The sequence below is a fragment of the Anoplolepis gracilipes genome, chromosome 13, assembly GCF_047496725.1.
Source record: "Anoplolepis gracilipes chromosome 13, ASM4749672v1, whole genome shotgun sequence".
NCBI classification, from domain to species: Eukaryota; Metazoa; Arthropoda; class Insecta; order Hymenoptera; family Formicidae; genus Anoplolepis; species Anoplolepis gracilipes.
This window is the reverse complement of record NC_132982.1, coordinates 1492930-1507866: the sequence shown is the minus strand read 5'-3', so window position 1 is coordinate 1507866 and position 14937 is coordinate 1492930. Positions and strand designations below refer to the sequence as shown.

The 14937-nt window shown below is 31.7% G+C and overlaps 1 protein-coding gene across 6 annotated transcripts in view; it reads right to left on the bottom strand.

Annotated features, from left to right (window-relative positions):
* LOC140672277 (protein expanded) overlaps positions 1-14937 on the bottom strand; it is a 119231-nt gene that overhangs the window by 26730 nt on the left and 77564 nt on the right. For all 6 annotated transcript variants that reach the window (XM_072904277.1, XM_072904275.1, XM_072904278.1 and 3 more), the window contains 3 exons: positions 12986-13065; positions 10250-10329; positions 717-957 (listed from right to left, as the gene is read on the bottom strand). In XM_072904277.1, coding sequence (XP_072760378.1) covers positions 717-957; positions 10250-10329; positions 12986-13065 — 401 coding nt within the window. The remainder of the gene's footprint in view (positions 1-716; positions 958-10249; positions 10330-12985; positions 13066-14937) is intronic.

Genomic DNA, 14937 nt, shown 5'->3' with positions numbered 1-14937 from the left:
TATTGAAGCATTTATTTAAGCGTACTCAATGAGCGTACTTTATTTCCACCATTTTTAAGATGCGAAAAAAAGACTGAAAACTCCGATTCATGTTATCTTTGTCTAGACGTCAATGACAGTCTGATGCCAGTTAGGATATAGTTCAATGGGGTCGACAGAAGACACTGTGGAAACCTCTCGCGGAGGCTGATTCATGATTCTTATATTTTGGCCGAAAAACAGAGAATATCGCGATAAAACTATAATATTCATAATCAGCAAAATTCATTTCATCTAGAGTGATTTTTTGGAAAAAAAGTCGAAATAAAATTTCTAAAAACGTGCTGCTGGCCATAAGTTGCCGCGAATCAGATGTAGCTATTCCAAATTGATATTCTATTTATTATAATTTTTTAAGAGCCAAAATGCAAAATCTGTCTCTATACGTTGTTTCTCATTTTTGTAAAGAATATATTAAAAATAGCTTCATGAATATGACTTTCTCGAGGCTAAATATTAAAACTACGAATATCGCTATCTGTAATGTTGGTGACAATGATGCTGGAATTTTTTCATCCTGTTGACCCTTAAGATTAAGTTATTTTTATTCTATAATTTCGGATTTAATAAAAATAAATATTTTTAGATATTTTTATCTTAATAAATATCTTTCTTGTTTCATGTCAAATATAATTTTTTTTTTTATAACAGGCAAAACGTTAAAGTTTTCAATTTACATGAGGAGGAAGATAATCTGTGGATTTGCAGTATCCAACAGATCCTGCATGTGGTCTATGCCGTTCCTCAGAATAATCGCCAAGGTCGGCTTGAAGGGCAAGTCCAGCAAGCGCGAGCAATGGCGCAACGAGAGATGGATCATGAAGGGGATGGTGAGGATGGAGGCTCTCCACTCCACCACCATGTCTGACGACGTTGTCACGTAACTGCAGGTAATAATGATGCCTCGTTGTCTCATCGCTAAAATAATAACGCAAATTATTAAAATCTTAAATCTTAATAAGTGAGGACTATATACAAAATCAATAAATTATTGTTTATTATTCGCGAATATTTGTGTAGAGATTAGGAGAATTATGAATAAACTATTTATATTGGAATTAGTAAAAATAACCTATTTACATTTTATATAGGCTCAGAGAATTATATGCAAGTATACACATTGTAAAATCCTATTTTGCGAAATTAACTACTTCAATATATCATGAGCAAGTAAAATATTTTGAATTTTTAACGCAAAACATATAATAAATGTTCATTGACATCAACTTACACAGCACGGATTATTTTCAATCTGACAATAGGATCATTCACAAAAAAATAAAATATTATAAATATAATTTTTTTATTAAGTTTAAGTAATAATGCCGAATACACTATAAAAAATAATATTTAATATGTATATATTATTCAGTATTTAATTAAAAGTCATTAAAAATTTGAAAAATATCACGTGTCTTCAAACGTGATATGACGTCACGATATATAAGACAAGTTCAGGTGACTGCATGGAAATACAAACATCGTGTATAAATATTTGTTTTAATAAATTATTTTTATGAATTTGCATAATGAAATGACATCAAGGATTTGTACAAGCAAAATCCGATAATTTACTGAAAATAACAGTGATATTACTGCATTTGAATTGAGTTTTACTCGCATATAATTTTCTAAATCTTATTCTTGCAATAGTTAATATTAAATGTTATTTAACTTTGTATAAACTATAAGTATAAATGCATAAACAATGTAAATTTTGCCATTTTAAACTTTCATAAATAATATTTTACACATATATAAAGGTTATGATATTTTCATAAATATGTTATTCGTTTAAAAATAAAACTACAAAAATTAAATTAATATTTCGGAATTCTATTGTACATATAATTATTATAACATTTACGTCAAAATAATCTTTGCAGCAATAAAAAGGTGCAATTAATGATGTTTCATTATTGGGATCACGTCAAACTTGTTTTATTTAATTTTTCGTGTTTCTCCTTTTGGAACACTCACGAATATTTTAAAAAGAGTTTTTATTGTTGTACTTAAACATCCTGGCACGAAACAGCATTTATATACACCTTCTCGTTTTTTAATTACGAATTCTTCTATTATTCATTCCTTTATATTATATATCGTGACGTCATGACCTAATGGCGCTTTCTGGCTCTTTTCAAACGCTTCTTATTTTTAAGTTATTTTTATGTTGTTATAATGATTCTACCGCATATATTAATATTTTTATAATGTTTTTAGAATCTCTAATTTTATTTGGAATAATAAAAAAAATTGAAAATGACTCTATTGTAGAGTACATTCTTAAGTAATACATGCTTTGAATTTTGTGACTAATTGTAAGTAGTATAATATATGCTTTGAATTTTTTGGTTCCTGAGATATGCTATCTTGAAGTAAAAATAATATTTTTATAAAAGAGGATTCCAATAATTTGACACATGTGTCTTTAAGAGCCTTACTTTTAAAAAAATTTCATTATTATTAAACATTTATGATAAAGCTATTTATATTAAATTACTATTTATATTAAGCATTTACTTATTAGAGATTTAATATAAAATGTCCAAAAGATAATATGGAATTCATTTATTTAAAACTTTCTTTTGTACGTAAAAATTACAAATTATGTATTTTATAGTTTTACTTTAGTAATTTTATAACAAGAGATCTTCGTGAACCCGGAAATTTTGATTTTAATGAAACTTTGCACACATGTAGGGGAAATAAATAGATGAATTTAGAAATTTTCAGTTGCGGCGAAAAATGTTTTTAAGGGATGAAATCACCTCATATATTATGTATAAAGCGACTTTTTGCTTTTCTCGATATATCTCGAAAATTATTGGAGATATTAAAAAATGTTTTATACAAAAGTTTTTTATGGTAAAATCATCTCTATTTAATCACGTTAATATAATTAAAAATTTTTTTTTATTTTTTTCCGAAAATCTTTAAAAAAAATTTTTTTTAAATTTTACTAATGTGATTAAATGAAGGTTTTTTTACCATAAAAAACTGTTGTATAAAATTTTTTTGATATCAATAATTTTTTAAATATATTGAGAAAAGCAGAGAATCGCTCTACATATAAAGGAGTGGTTTCTCGCTTTTTGAATCATGTTTGAGCGACAATGAAAATTTCTAAATTTATCTATTTAGCATTCCTATATGTGTATAAAGTTTCATCAAAATTAGAATTTCCAAATTCGTTCCTTTTGTTGCGCAGAGGTTATGTAAATAAATATCTGCTTTTGGTTAAATACACTTTAATGTTTAATAAAGTACAATATAAAGAAAAGTATATATGACTGTGTGTTTTCTTAAACGTAACAAAAGAACTCAAAGAATACTAATAGACAGACTAACTAACAAAAAGAAAAGAACAGAACATCTAACTGTCTCTGAGGCATTAAGTCCCGTATACAGTCCCTTTATGTACGTCGCGCATATGCGAACATTGAAGCGCTATAGGGCGCTACAGACGCAACATTCAACACTCCCACTCGCTGAAATGTTCGTAATATATATTCCAAGTGACCTCCTATTAGTTTCAAAAAGATTCCGTGTTTGTTAGTGGCTTAGTAAATATATTAGCAAGTTGTTTGTTGCTACTTATATGTTTGATGTCAATTATTCCATTTTTTGCTAATTCATGCGTACAGTGGTACTTTACATCAATATGTTTTGTTCTACGATGAAATATAGGATTTGTAATAAGCTTCTCAGCTGCTGCATTGTTACAATATAATGTGGTTGGTTTATCTTGACTGAAACCAATTTCCTTTAGGAGTCTTCTGGTCTCCTTTAGGAGATCTGGTCCATATTATTTCTTTTCCTGCGTCAAGTGCTGCTACATATTCAGCATCTGTAGTAGATGTCGCAATGATACTCTTTTTGTGTGAAAACCAAATAACTGGTCCACTGTTGAGAACAGGAACAACACCACTAATACTTCTTCGTGTATGGACACAATTAACCCAATCAGCATCCGAATAGGCTATTAATTTATTTGATTTGTCAAGTTCATATGTAATTCCGATGTCCGTTGTACTTGCCAAATATCTCAATACGCTTGCCGGCGTTCCAATGTTCATCAGTTGGTGAATCAAGAAATTTAGAGAGAGTTGCCACTGCATATGACAAATCTGGTCGTGTAGCGACTGCTAAGCACTAATGACCCAATGAGTTGTCGATATGGCACATTCTTCAAATCTTCATTGTTGATTAATTTCAATGTAGCATTCGCATCTATCGGTGTAGTAACAAAATTACAATTTTTCATCGCGAACTTTTCAAGAATGGCTTTTGCATATACCGTCTGGATTATCCGTATGGTTTTCTTTTCTCGATTGCGTATAATTTCAACGCCTAGATAACACGTAGCTTCCGTACTCGTTATCTCGAATTGTTGTTGCATCGCCTTGAGTAATTTGTCAATTTCCGTTTTTGATTGGCCAAATACGAGTCGACGTATAATGCAACCAACAGTTTACTATCCTTTGAAGTGTACACGCATGGATCTGTACTCATTGGTTTAAGACCAAATTCTTTCATGAAGATGTCAACAAACCTTGCGTGCCACTGGCGTCAAACTTGTCGAAGACCATAGAGACTTTTGTTTAAAAGACACACGCGATTTGTACCATCGTTGAATCCATCTGGCTGCTCCATGTAGATCGTCTCTGTAAGATTTCCATATAAGAATGCAGTCTTTACATCTAACTGGACGATTTCAAAATCCTTCGCTGCTGCCACCGCCAATAATATACGCACTGAATCGAATCGTGCTACAGGAAATGTCTCTGAAAAATCGATGCCTCGTTTCTGCAAACATCCTTTTATGACAAGTTTTGTCTTGTATTTATCAACGCTTCTTGTTTAGTTTTTAAACGAAAGATCCATTTATTACGATTTGGCTTGCAATCTTGTGGTGGTTCTATAAGTGTCCAGGTTTTGTTGCGATTAAGTAAATCAAGCTCATCTGCCATTGCTTGTTCCCATTTCTTCGCGTCTGATGATGTCTTTGCTTCTTCAACTGTTGTTGGCAATTCAACATTAGCAATAAATGCACTTGCGTATAATTAAGTACTGGCTATAGAATAAGTAGTGTTAGATTGTGTTTTACTACGCGTTTAATTCACAATATTATCAGCTATGACCTTGACTGTTCGCTTTCATGTTTCTTGCGCAGTTTCGTGATTGCCTCTTCTTCCATTTCAGTGTCATCATCTTCAGTTTTGATGTCACCATACGATGTTTCTGCATCATCTTCATTGTCTGGTATAATAATCTTCACCATTTGTTGTGGTTGAGGTTCAACTATAACAACATCTCTTCTGACTATAACATGCCGAGTATTTAGTTCCCATAGTCAATATGCTTTATATGCATAACCAATGAGCCGCATTTCTTTAGATTTTGGATCAAACTTTGATCCAACTATTATCTTTTTTCTTCATTTGTAAAAGCATATGCTTTGCTGCCATAAATACGCAAATGTCAAATATCTGGCTTACATCCAGTAAAGACTTCTTGTGGAGTCTTATTATTCAATCGTTTTAACGGAATGCAGTTACGAATTTTTGCAGCCAGTCATTACTGCCTCTGCCCATAATCCACGTGGTAAATCTGCACTTGTGAGCATCACTCTGGCCATTTCGACTATTGTTCGGTTTTGACGTTCAACACGTCCATTCATCTGTGGAGCTTCTAGTGCTGAAAATTCTTGTAAAATTGAGTGTTTTCGCATTAGTTTGCGCATTTCAGTACTTTGAAATTCAGATGCATTATCAGATCATGTACGTCTTACCTCGTTACCAGTTACTTTTACCTCAGCAATTACCTCTTGCATAGCTTCAATTATTTGAGATTTAGCTGTCATTGATTTGACGAACAAGAACCCAGAATAGTCGTCTACAAATATTGCCATCAATTTTGTACCACCGAATGATTCCACCGACATTGGTCCGCATATATCGTAGTGTATTAGTTCACTTGGCTTCGTTGATCGTGTACTTCTCTCATTGAATGGTTGACGACATTGTTTTGCTTAAACGCATGCTTCACAGAAGCACTTATCGCTTCCACTGATTGAGGATTTTGCTAATTTCATACCTTCAACCGCTGAACTGTTTGCAAGCTGATGAACTGAACCATAATTTACGTGGCCTAAACGTTCGTGGCATACCTGAAGCGTAGCCTCTTGAACAGTAATATTCGCAGCACTACCGACTTGAGCGAAATCCATTTCATACAGATTGTTTGGTAAACGATGTCCTGTTGCCAGTCGTCGACCATCCTTTGACATCTCAATTACATTTTTGCCAAATTGCACGTTGACTTGCATCTTTGTTGCTGCGCCAAGGGAAAGCAAGTTATAACCTAGTTTTGACACGTATAATACATTTGTTAATGTAACATCGCCTCCTGATAACGATTTGACATCAACTGTTCCTTTGCCTTGAGCATAAATAATTTCATTGTTGCCGACTATAATTGGAAATGAGCCATCGATGATTTCTTCAAATGTTGTGAAGACATCTCTTCTGTACGTCATATGATTTGAAGCACCACTGTCGCCTATCCATGAGTTTTTACCGTTGATTGCTGTATATGCCGATTGACATGCGAACATTAGCGACTTACTGTATGTTTGATTTGCTTTGGTCGATTTATTTTGTGATTGTTCTTTCTGGCTTTATATTTGCGACAATCCTTTTAAAGATATCCAAGTTTATGACATTCAAAGCATTCAACATTGCTTTGTGGTTTTTTAACAGGATTTTGTCTTCTGTCAGTATTTAACTTTTTATCATTGCTCGGTTTTTGCAATTTTGTGATCAGTGCATCGCCGCTGTCTGATTTACTGCTGGTTTCTTCTTTTCGTGATTCAATCAGCACAAGTTGTTAACAAATGTCATCCAATTTTATCGTCTTGTCACTTGTTGCTTGTATGTAATATGTTTCACGAAACGTGTCAAATTTTGCAGGTAAATCGTTGATTAACTTTGCTACCATTGTTGCGTCACTGATTTTCTCACCGATTGCTTCAAGTTGTTGTACGATAACAGCTAGTTCGGAACAGTAACTTTGAACTGTCCTTCTTGGAACTTTATAGCATGTAATTTTTGATTTAGTAAATATTAATTTGCTTCGCTTTTTACTTCATAAAGTGATTTTAGTTTTATAAACATCGTCTTCGAGGTGTTACATTCTCGTATCGCTGAAATCATCGTCACTTAAGTCGCCTGACAAGATAAGCATTGCCTTTGCGTCCTTCTTTTGCCACTCTTTTATTTCTTCGTGTGTTCCGCTGAATGTGCGTCACTGCCGTTCACGACCTCGTAGACACCTACGCTCTTGAGACAGGCGATCACCTCAAATTTTCAACGTTGATATGACACCTTTGTCAAGACAGGAACACACAGATTTTCATAAGCCGACATTTTATTTTTATTTTTATTGACGGATTATCAAAAGAGTATGCAAGATAAACTCGACAAATCAAACAAGACACAAGCTTAACCTCACACTAAAGACCCTGAGCCCATAACTTGCACAGGGGTTATGCAAATAAATATCTGCCTTTGGTTAAATACACTTTAATGTTCAATAAAGTACAATATAAAGAAAAGTATATATGACTGTGTGTTTTCTTAAACGTAACAAAAGAACTCAAAGAATACTGATAGACAGACTAACTAACAATAAAAAGAACAGAACAGCGCCACTTAACTGTCTCTGAGGCATTAAGTCCCGTACGGAGCTCCTTTATGTACGTCGCACATGTGCAAACATTGAAGCGCTATAGAGCGCTACAAGCGTAACATTCAACACCTTTGTGTGTAAGTATAAGTACATGTATATTATTAGTTAATTCGGTAGCAAAATATGTTCTTTTATTATACTTTTTATATATCATCACACACGTATTTAAAATTTTATCGTAACAAAAACTTCACTTAACCACTTAATATGATTTTGTAACAAGAAATTTATATGTATTAGTTAAATATTTATATTAATTTTTTATTATTTATTTGATTATATAATATAATTTTATTTTATTATTATGTATATAATTATATTTATATGTATATAATTATATGTATTTGTAATTATATGTATATATTTATATGTATATAATTATATTTTATATTCTAATAACTGTTGATATATTAATTATTTAGCTTGATCAAATTTGTTCATTCTTTAATTTTGTGATTAAATAATATAAAAGTAGTAGAAACATCAACGGGCCAGAATCAACCGGGTGAGCTGCTTCATAGTGTAGATCCATATCAGTGCAATTACTGGATGGCGCTAGATATTTTGTGTTTAAAATCGATGCTTCGAGATATCACAACGTGAGTTTTATCAAGCATAAGTTGGATGTGCTTGAAGAATTCAGGGACTTCAAGAAAATAGTTATCAATAAGTTCGGATGTCCAATGAAAAGTCTGCAAGCTGATGAGACAACGGTCGAAAATACAACAGCAGTGGACTGAAGCATTATTTTGAAAGGAATTCACCTAGAGATAAAATTTCATATATGTCTCAGCAAAATGACAAATTAGAAAGAGACAACCGGATGATTGTCGAGAGTGTAAGATTAATGTTGAAAGCAAAACACCTTCCGACATTTTTATGAGCTGAAGCAATAAACACAGCCACCTATGTTTTGAATCGAGTTCCATCCAGGTAAACAAGAGGGATTACTCCGTGTGAAATGTGGACAGGTAAAAAACAGGACTTGTTGAATATAAGAATATTTAGGTTGGAGGGGTTTGTGCACGTGTCAAAGCAGTTTCGAGAAAAACTGGAAGTTCAAAAGTCAAAAAGTGTTACTTGTCGGATATAAAGAAAACTCTGCTGGTTACAAGCTTTATGATCTCAACATAAAGCGAGTCTCAGAAGTTAGATATGTAATCTTCAATGAGAAGAAAACTTGCTCAACAGCTTATTTTGAACCCAGAGATTTTCTAGCCAGAAATTCTAAAAACAGAAAAGGACAGACAGACAAATGAACTGGCGAATAAGCTAATAATAGCAACAACTGTGAAGAATCTTCCTGAGCATGACAATTAAGAGAACATCAAAATGAAGAAGTCGATAAGTCAATCGAGCGCTCATCGAGATTTGAAATAAATATTGCAGAATGAGACGAGCCATCCGGTTTCAAAGAAACTGTGTTAGAACTTGACGCTGAAAAGTGATGCGAAGCAATCAAAGAAGATTTGCGAGCTAACGAGAAGAATCGAACGTGGACACTTGTGCCTGCGAGGAAGAATGGAATGCCCATCAATTCCAGATGAGTATTTAAGATTCAATTAACGGAATCTGGAGAGGTCATTTCAAAGCAAAGTATTATTATCAACGCTTTGATTTTTGGATAGAAATATCACAAATTCATGCTCAAATTCAGAACAGAAGATATTGTTTAATCGAGCTGAAATTTGCACACTTATTATTAGCATAAATGGACAAATTTTGCACATTATTACGATTCAATTACAAAAAAAAAGTTTTTTTAATTCACCCTATTTGTTACTCCGATTATAATTTATAATCAAATTCAAATTAATTTTTACTATTCTTTTCTTCAAAGTATCTGCATTTATTGATTAATTGAAATGTGAAAATTCGATTCCTATTGTATTTCGGTCCCTATTATATTTATATTATATAAGAATTTATATTTCAAAAAAATGAAATATCCAAGTATAATAATAAACAAGAATGTAATAGAGGATATCAGTCCAGATACTCTGTAGGAATTATTCATATGTGGCAACAACTCTTTGTAAGGCATTCATAACATCTTTCAGCTTAAAAAATGATTGTACAAAATTTTTCAGAGTCGACAAATATGTGAGGCACGAGTCTGAATCGGAAATCGAACTCGAGACATTTTGTTTTCCGGACAACTGCTTTTGTTCAGCTCTCGTATCTAATGTCATTTTAGGCACAATGTTAAAGTTATACGATTTCAGAGCAATACGTTTGTTAATCTCACTTGTTGGTCACAGTTGATAGCTGGACTAGAATGCTAGACCAGAAAACTCTTCTAAAGAATATAAACATTCTTTACAACATTTTTTGAACAATAGTTGGTACTCTTCAGAAAGAACAAATAACATTTAGCTGACTTCCAAATAATAAATAGGAGTATATGTGGAAGGCATGTGAAATATAGCTATTTTAAAAGAAGATGTTTATATCTTACCTTAAGAGTAATGGCGTATCAATATAAAAACGAACTCGAAAATATAGCACAAAAGCTGGTCTTCCGCTGCTGTCTAAACCCTGAAAATAATATGTATACTTATATATTAAGAGTTATAGAATAATAGTAACATTAATAATAAATCGAGTAATGATAAAAGTTGCTTCTATTCTGATAATATTTATTATGCCATGAGAAATATTGCAATTATAAATAGCAAAGATACATGCAAATATGTATCCACAGACTATATACTATATATATATATGCGTTCCCGCACCGTGTTGTATGGTTGTACGGCCACTCGCTATGGCAAAAGAAGATCGTCTCCAGGATATCGGGAGATTCGGTGGTCAAACGCCAGACATTTTGAGAGAGATCTCCGACAGCTGTCAAGCTGAACGGTCGCGTCTTATATTTGATACGTGATACTGATATTGTATACTTCTGTGTTTGTGTTAATCATTAAAGTTATTTTAATTAGTTTAATAGTATAATTTTATTTACAAGTGCGGTCCGCGAGTGTCAGTTGCGTCGCGTCGCGTTCGATTAATATCGTTCCCGCGAACATAACATTTTGGGGGCTCGTCCGGGATAGTCTGAATCAAAATCTTGCGGACGGAGAACGTAATTTTACGAGTGATGGCATCCGGAGAAGGAATGGAAAATTTGGAAGTTACTGGGCCGTCAACAGCAACAGTTGCACGAAAAACAATGCGAGCCGCAACGCCTCTTCAAATAGAGGAAGGCCGGAGAATATGATACAGCTCTTGTGGGCTCAACCAGCTAAGTCCTTCTAATTTTAGAGAATTCTAGAGAGTGTAGTCTCTCAATAAAAAAAATTTATTTTGTTAAAATGTTTAAATTTAAAAAACCTATTTGGTTTTGAGAGAAAGATTTAGATGGTTTTGATTTGGGCTCGGTTGTATCGATTGATTCACATCTGAGACCAATCAATGATTATTTATTAACTCCCCATGAACTCTTTCGAGGTTCATAAGAATTTAATGTTTGACATTGTTTTCCGTTGGAATGTTCTTTTCAGTTTATTAATTGGAAGAAGTGGACTAGGAGAGTTACTCGAAGGATCGATCAGAAATGGAAATACATAACATTTTTCTAAACGAAAATTGCCTTTTCTGCGGTTTTTGAACTGTGGTTTTTCCGCAGGACGGAACGCAAATGCCGAGGCAGCGATTAGAGGAGTCCTTTAAGGATGACGGGTCCACGGTAGTTATCCCCTTCTTGTCCGAAGACATTGCAACTGGAGCGGAAAATAGAAGAGTACAAGATAAAGAATGATCGGAGTCAATTGGGGTAACAGTGCTCGGTAACCTGTAGCAGCAGCTTAGGGTAGAGCAGGAAGTCGTTGAGGTTCCCTGGAGTCAACATTTGGATAACGGTCAACCCATTTTTGGAACAATTGTCGGGACTACAATTTTTGAAGAAGGGGAAGTAATATTACGTCCCTGCTTGGCATTCCCGCGCCGCGATGTACGGCCACTCATTATGGCAAAAGAAGATCGTCTCTGGGATATCGGGAGATTCGATTGTCAAACGGCAGACATTTTGGAGAGAGATCTCTGACAGCTGTCAAGCTGAACAGTCACGTCTTATATTTGATACGTGATACTGATATTGTAAACTTGTGTTTGTGTTTAATCATTAAAGTTATTTTAATTAGTTTAATAGTGTAATTTTATCCTCACCCCATAAATTGCTTATATGCTTAGACTTGTCATGCAGCGCCTCATAACAGTAAATAGATAAACTATTAGACATACACATTGCGAAATTGCTCCTTTCTAACATAAATTACATATAGATACTAGTATCGGGAACGGTGAAACTAAAATTGTCGGTATTATAATATATGTATACATAATATTAAATATATTTTAGTATAAAGTATTTACGCTTAGAAGGCGTATTCCGTTTGAATTGAGGCCATTGCTTTTATAATCCATTTAAAGTAAGTATACATGAGCGAACTATTTAAATATACAATTTAACTGATATAAAAAAGGTTGGAAAAGACCACAAGCTATTAACAAGTAAATTATAGATAAAAACAAATATTAAATTCAAAATCTGAATTTAATATTTGTTTTTATCTATAATTTATTTGTTAATAGCTTGTGGTCTTTTCCAACCTTTTTTATATCAGTTAAATTGTATATTTAAATATACAATATATTCATATATATTTACCTTTATATAACCTGTCATTTATTTCGTACTGAAAGCAGGGGTAATGTGGAGTAGGCTCACTTTGCGTGGAAAGTTGAAAATATGTGAAACTGTATAATAATAAAATCAATAAGTATGATTTTACAAGTTTCCAACTTTTCACGCAAAGTAAGTTCACTTCAGACCACTCTTGCTTTCACAAAACGAACCTAGATAAAAGTAAATATTTACTATCAAAAATAGGTTAAGATATTTTGGAGTAGGGATATAAAATAAAAAGCTCCGCCTCTTCTCTGACTATTTATTGAAATATTTAAATATACAACTAATATAATATTATATTATATTAAAGTTCTATTCAAATTAATTTTTTTTGTTTATAGGTTTTTATAAAAACAAATGAACAATTAAAATTTTTTGGAAGTTACTCAGGGTTATAACCTTGATTAACAAATGTCAAAGTTAAGATCATTAAAGTTGCTTCTCCTGAACTCAATAATTATCGATTATTATAAAACAATAAGCAACAAATAAGTAACTACTTACATATGTATGAGAGTTTCGCCAATTCTTCGGGGCATACTTGTTCAGCTTATTTTCGGGATCCACAAAGAGATACTCGCCATCTGAAATAGTAAAAATAATTCATTTATTTTAAGATTTATTTATTTTTACACAAGCTTCTGCTATATAAGTATTAAATATTTAAAATTATTTAAGATTTACAATCATTATATATAATTTAATTCCAAATAGATAATATATATAACAAATAATATAATTCTAAATTTCTAATTTTATCTATAAATTTGAGAAAACTTAATATATTATAGATATAAAAATCTTTTAGTAAGACCCACCGCAAGCAGAAGTAATGTGGAATCGCATTATAAAACGTATACATTTTATAAATATATAAATTATTTTTATGTGTTTTTTCTAATAATATTTTACAAATCTTAATTTTAAAATTTCTAAATTTTAAATATTTTGTATATATTATCTTAAATTATATATACAATTTTGGGTAAATATTTACATAAGGTCACCCCTTTCAGAAGTCAATGACCTTGACATATGTTGTCAAGATCATCACTCTCAGCAACGCTTAAAAGGTTTTAGCCGTCGCTCGTTATTTACTAAAAAGTTACCAAAATTGTTAAAAATTGACGTTTTTTTCAATTATTTTATCAAATACTGGAAATTTAAAAAAATGTTTCAAATAAAAGTTGTAAGTCTCTTCAAAATACATCTCTTATATCCTATCCATTTTTATTATACGAGTGATAGTTTTCGAAAAAAATAACGATAAAGACTATAAACCTCATACAATATTAATTATAATACCATATATAATATAGTCCCACTGTATCCGCGCATACACTTTTCTATCCACACAACAAATGGGTTGGGTTAGGTTATTTTGTTTGGAAGTGGAGCTTCCAAGAAAGTATATGTGTAGAAAGTGTATGCGCGGATGCAGTGGGACTATATTATATATTATGTTGTAATTAATATTGTATAAGGTTTAGAGTCTTTATCGTTGTTTTTCTCGAAAACTATCACTCGTATAATAAAAATGGATAGGATATAAAATGTGTATTTTGAAGAGACCTACAACTTTTATTTGAAACATTTTTTTAAATTTTCAGTATTTAATAAAATAATTGCAAAAAATGTCAATTTAAAAAAATTTTTATAACTTTTTAGTAAACAACGAGCGACGGCTAAAACCTTTTAAGCGTTACTCAGGACAGTGACCTTGACAACATATGTCAAAATCATTGACTTCTGAAAGGGGTGACCTTATGTAAATATTTACCCAATTTTGTATTATCTGATATGTTGATTATATAGGATGGGCCAAATAACCTGTTACAAAGCTATTTTCTCCGAAACTATTGGAGATATAAACTTGAATTTTTTACAATTAACAGCACACTGACTACTTGGCATGTAAAAAATTTTTATGGAAAACTCAAGGTTGAAGTAATTTAGAATGTCTCTATGTATTCAGAAAATCAAATTGAATTTTTTCATAACTCTTTAACAATGCAATATAAAAAAAAATGTTTCAAGTAAATGTTAATTTTAATAAGGCTATCCAAATATACAAAAAAATTGTACCCCGTTTCCATTTAAAAAATGAAAGGTTCTTTTTTTTTGCCCTCTCTAAGAGCTTTCATAAAAATTGTTGATACACCAGCAGTCGACCCCTGTATACCATTTATTGTAAAAAAAAATTTAATTTCATATCTCCAATAGTTTCAGAGAAAATAGTTTGTAACAGGTTATTTGGCCCACCCTGTATATAATGTATATGATGTAATGTATACATATGAATGCTAAAAGGTATATATAGATAATATATAAATGTATATACTTATAAATTGTAATAATAAATTTTAATAGACTCGTAAATCATTATACGTATATCTTTTCTTGATAAATAATGTATTTTTTTTATAAAACTTTATTAAACTTTATAAAATTTTATA